At 35.8% G+C, this 4,818-nt stretch overlaps 3 protein-coding genes across 3 annotated transcripts; 2 read left to right on the top strand and 1 right to left on the bottom strand.

Annotated features, from left to right (window-relative positions):
- Positions 1-18: 18 nt before the first annotated feature.
- On the top strand, positions 19-1,307 carry LOC118756769 (putative nuclease HARBI1). The gene is made up of 3 exons (XM_036491512.1): positions 19-246; positions 300-447; positions 524-1,307. The coding sequence occupies exons 1-3, from the start codon at positions 128-130 to the stop codon at positions 1,049-1,051; spliced, it is 795 nt and encodes a 264-aa protein (XP_036347405.1). The 5' UTR covers positions 19-127; the 3' UTR covers positions 1,052-1,307.
- An 860-nt stretch (positions 1,308-2,167) lies between these two features.
- On the bottom strand, positions 2,168-2,724 carry LOC118756768. The gene is made up of 3 exons (XM_036491511.1): positions 2,712-2,724; positions 2,443-2,636; positions 2,168-2,377 (listed from the first exon to the last, which is right to left on the bottom strand). Exons 1-3 carry the CDS (start codon positions 2,722-2,724, stop codon positions 2,168-2,170), a joined length of 417 nt encoding a protein of 138 aa, XP_036347404.1.
- Positions 2,725-3,981: 1,257 nt separating this feature from the next.
- Positions 3,982-4,802, top strand: LOC118756770 (the record flags this gene model as incomplete). The annotated part of the gene is given in 2 exon segments (XM_036491513.1): positions 3,982-4,613; positions 4,677-4,802. Coding segments are annotated over 2 exon segments (354 nt in total), but the record flags the coding sequence as incomplete, so codon positions are not given.
- Positions 4,803-4,818: the final 16 nt, after the last annotated feature.

Genomic DNA, 4,818 nt, shown 5'->3' with positions numbered 1-4,818 from the left:
GTATTTAATGTTCGGCTTCGCCCGAACTTAGACTTTCTTACTTGTTTTTATATTATTTATTTCAGTACTATATTTTCTCTCGAATGGCTCATACCAAAGCTGCATTGGAAATAGCCATTTCACAGCCATGAGTCTGCCCAGCGTCTCTAGAAACATAAAACACATATGCAGGCTTGTTGTAGAACACAAAAATTTTGAAATAAGTTTTCCCAATGCTGCTGACCACTACAACAGCATTAAGAGGGGGTAAGTTGTATAGACATATGGAAAAATACGTTTATTTATAAAAATATTTTCAGTTTTCATAACAAATTCGGAATTAAAGGAGTAATAGGTACTATTGACTGCACACATGTGGCCATAATTGCCCCGCCATCTTCAACCCCTGGAGTAGTTTCCAATAAGTATATGAATAGGAAGGGATTCTACAGTATTAATGTTGAAGCTGTAAGTATTTAAAATTCTTGCTTGCACTAGCAACATGTTGGAATATTTAATAATACGTGAATCACCCGATTCCTAGATTTGCGATGATGCGCTAATTTTCCGGAACATAAATGCACGATTTCCTGGCTCATGCCACGACGCTGGTATTTGGACAACATCACCGATAAGGATTAAGGTCATCACAGAGCACGTTTCAGGAGTATTTAAATGGCTTTTGGGCGACTCTGGTTATCCCTTGGAGCCTTGGCTTCTTACGCCAATAGCAAGCCCTGCATCAGCCAATGAACTCCTTTTCAACAAAGTTCACATAAAGGCTAGAAACGGTATAGAGCGCGCATTTGGGATCCTCAAATCTCGCTTCAGGTGTCTATCAAAAGAGCGTGTGCTCAGATATAGCCATACAAATGCCGCATTTATTGTATATACATGCGCAATTTTCCACAATATATTGCAAAAACGAGGTATTTATATAACAGAGGAAACCATGTTGCCAGAAGACTCCACTCCAGATAATGCTGGTGCGAACGAGCCAATGGAATTGACAGAGTATTACTCCGAAGGCGGAAGGGCACGTCAAAGTTGCCTAAACGCTTTAACCATATAAAATTTTGGATTCGTTATACTTTAATTGAAACCGGTATATGTAACTGAATACTCGAATCGAAAAGATATTAACTGAAATCAAATGTGGTTTTAAAACAGCTTTATTGTCCATAGCTTACAGAAATTTAGTTCAATAAAAAACTTACATATCTATGTAAACAAATAGCTTTCAGCTTTTAGTTCAATAAAAGGGTGCATGCATACATATGTATGTAGTCTTTAATTCAATAAAATCATACATAAGTATGTAAAACCCCATAACTAAAAAACATATTCCTTTAAACCAAATACATAAATTGTTAATCAATGGAAAATATGTATATCCATAGCTTACGACTATTTAATTCAATAAGTACATACATATGTATGTATGTAATGAGGTCTCTTTTTCAGTCTTTAATTCAATGTATGTGTGTGACCAGGTAGCTTTTTAAGTTTTTAATTGAGTAAAAGTATACATTCATACGGTGACGGAAAAAAAAATTTCACAAAACTAATTTTTGGCAATACTCACAATGTTTTTCATGCTACATTTTTTGAGAATTTTTACTAAGGACATAGTTTCTACGATAACAAAAACCGTTTAAATCAAAGCTTAGAACTTCGTATAAACTTAAATAAATCGGAAAATTTTCATCTTAACTTCAAACCTGTTAATCAGAATGTGTTTTTTGTTATCGTAGAAACTATGTTAAATATTAGAAAAAATTATCACAAAAAACTTTTTTTTCCGTCACCGTATGTATGTAGGCAGGTAACTTTATCAGTCTTTTTTGACTATGGCTTGGGACAAGGTCAATATTGCACTGGCCATATTGTTCATGGAATTAGAAAATTCTGCCATGCATTTTAGAGATTCTTCTCTGTATTTTCTTTCTTCGTCATTCCTCTCCCTTATAGATGCCATCATCTCTCCGAACATCTCACCAGAGGTTCCTTTGCGGTGACGTGAAGTTGTCGGAGTATCAGTTAATGCGTCCATCGTTTGGACAATAGGACTACCGGGGTCGTAAGAAATTAGTATTTCAGTCTGAAAAATCAAAAATAGTTGTTTTGCATATAAATACATTAATTCATATGTACGGTGCGTATGTTACTTGATAATGAAGAAAGAAGTTTAATCCTGACAGTATGTGTGTACTACCTCGGCACCAACGTTTGGGATATCAGTCATCCCGTCAACCACGGCCGACCCGAAAGTTTCCAATGCCTGTTGCTCCCTCTCCGTGAGTTCCTCTTGCAAGCAGGGACCTCCGCCCGTCACCAAGCAATGGGCCTTTGCCTTCCTAGCCCTGGATCGGACTTGGTTTTTCCAATGGGCTAAAGACTGAAATAAAAATAATGTGGAACTCTTATAACGCACAATTTTTTTATATATGTTTTAAGATTTACCTCTTTCCATTTAGGCGGAGTACGTATCGGCCCTTTAAGAGCGTTAAGTTTCTCTGCTAGCTCTATCCACAGCTCCTCTAGCCTTTTTGGACGTGTAGGATCATTTTTATTGAGCTTTAACTCAGGGTGGCTCCGCATAAATGACAGGTAGCACTCAATTTGCTCCTTGCTTGTTCGCGTTGTCTTGTGTATGTCTGCAAAATAAAAATACCTTATTTTCAAAGAAAATTAACAAAATAAGAAAATTTTATTTGTTTACAATTACTTACCTTCATCGGCCATTTTAGTTGAATGTGAATAGCGATGAAATACGGCATTAATCGATTGCTCACTTTTCTGTCCTTTATATATTCTCTTGGATAATCGATTCAGATAAAACGCTTATAAAACACGATGATAAAATATTTTTGTATAAATGCTTAGTAGTAATCACATTCTTTATACTTCTAACGAAGATTTTGTTTTTTAAATGCGTTTAAAAACCCTACTTTCGTATGTAATCGATTAATGAATATTTGCTGAACTCTTTTATCATCTCCAATTGGAACATGCTATCAGCTGATTGTCTCTGTATGTATTCACTACACATTTTTGGTGAACTTTTTGTGACTCTCTCTTACTGAATACCAAAATCGATTCAAGTCACAAACAAAGTCGCAAAAAATTTGTCTCAAATTTAGTGACTTGAGATGAGACCGAGTTATGGAATCCCAGTATTATTCTGAAGGTTGCAAACCGAAAATGAAGTCAGCGGTACTGGGACGAAGATTGAGTGCTGATCGCTTTAAACAAGGCAGGAAAACCTGGTCTCAAACAAACGATTTATTACTTAATCTGCAATATAATCTAGTGATGAGCGATATTTCGTACCGGTGATTTTATCACTGTGATTTAAAAATCGCTTATAGTGACTGCTACTGCTAAACCCAATATCAGTAATTGGTAATTTTTTCTACTCGCATTATATTTCGGTATAAGTTAAGAATACGAACGTTGCAAAAACTAAAAAAATAAGTGTGAAGGTTAGAAGTTTTTGAGACAAGTATAACGGTGTAATTTTTTTGAGGCGGAAACGACAACTACGATAGTTACGAAATGTCAAAGGTCAAATGTAGCGCTTTTTTTTCAAATCCAAATATCTCAAAAACCATCGCACGTATTCTAAATATTTTGATGTCATTTAATAGGAAATCTGAGACGCTTTAAAACACAAATTTTAAACAAACACATTTTTCTTTAAAAATTTACTTATTAATTACACATAAATATATAGTGCACAAATCAAGCTTTCATTTGATATACAACATGTTGGGTTTAGTTTCTCGCAAATCGGAGTATTTCCAAAAAATAGCCCTGGTCGGTCCAACGTCGGCTACGCTGTTGAGAGTATTTTTGCTCTGAACTTTTTTATCACACTATTCAAAAAAGGTACGCAGCGGCTGACCGGTTTTTCGTTTTTATTTGAGCATTTTAAAAGATTCGAATGTATGTCGCTTTATTATATCAATTGTAAGTATGGCATTTTCTGTGCATTTTCATTGCATTTTCTGTGTGTATTTCAACGCAATCACTATTTGTTAATACATTATGGAAGAAATTAATTTACTAAAGTTATATGATTTATTTGGATACAGGGATGAAGGCCCATTAAATATCCGTGCACTTGAGGCCATACAAGAGTGGGGTTTAATTCCGCGAGAGTGTACTTATTTTTGTCCAGTAGTGCAATTCACTACTCTATTTTATCGTTTTTCGCATCGTGAAGTTAGCTAAAAGTAAATTTTATCGATTTTGCTATTCATTAAACGTTTCTCTAACGAAATTCGCTTTGACAAAATCAGCTGTTATCATTAACGTTTTGATTGTGGCTAAGTTCTCGACAAAATTTTTTTGTCGTTAACATAATCAAAATTTCAAGTTTTTAGTTGCGCTTTGTTTTAAAAATGGCTTGCGAGTACTTGGGATACACCCAATTTCGGAGCGATCGGGAGTCTAGTCCTCCAACAGTGGATCGACGTGTGTTGAGAAATGTGGGCAATCCATTTCATTTAGGACCAACGGAGTTCAAGAAATTGTATCGCTTAAGTCCAAACTTGGCAGATGACCTAGTTTGGCAGCGTGCTGGGCATCTAAGAGGCTCAAGAGTAACCGCAATAAAGACGGAAAAACAGGTAACTTACACAACTTTTTAGTTTTACTGCAAATTTAAATACTTTTCGATTGTGCCTGGATAGGTTCTAGCTGCCCTACGATTTTTTGCGACAGGATGCTTCCATCGGCCCGTAGGAGAACAGTCGTCGATAAGCCGGTCCATACACCGCGTGGCGGGTGCTATTTATCATAATATGTTCTGCTCCAAGGTACGATTTCCAATGA

This window comes from Rhagoletis pomonella, unplaced genomic scaffold (genome assembly GCF_013731165.1).
Source record: "Rhagoletis pomonella isolate Grant_MI unplaced genomic scaffold, Rhpom_1.0 Rhpom_scaffold_12107, whole genome shotgun sequence".
NCBI lineage: Eukaryota > Metazoa > Arthropoda > Insecta > Diptera > Tephritidae > Rhagoletis > Rhagoletis pomonella.
Note: the sequence above shows the minus strand (reverse complement) of the source record. Positions and strands in the feature narration are given on the sequence as shown.

Excerpts from the sequence above, each read along its gene's own strand:
- LOC118756769 (XM_036491512.1), top strand. The coding sequence starts at position 128 with ATGAGTCTGCCCAGCGTCTCTAGAAACATAAAACACATATGCAGGCTT. Across the intron at positions 247-299 it reads TACAACAGCATTAAGAGGGG|TTTTCATAACAAATTCGGAA; the intron begins GTAAGTTGTATA and ends AAATATTTTCAG. Across the intron at positions 448-523 it reads ACAGTATTAATGTTGAAGCT|ATTTGCGATGATGCGCTAAT; the intron begins GTAAGTATTTAA and ends CCCGATTCCTAG.
- LOC118756768 (XM_036491511.1), bottom strand. Across the intron at positions 2,378-2,442 it reads CTCCGCCTAAATGGAAAGAG|TCTTTAGCCCATTGGAAAAA; the intron begins GTAAATCTTAAA and ends TTTTTATTTCAG.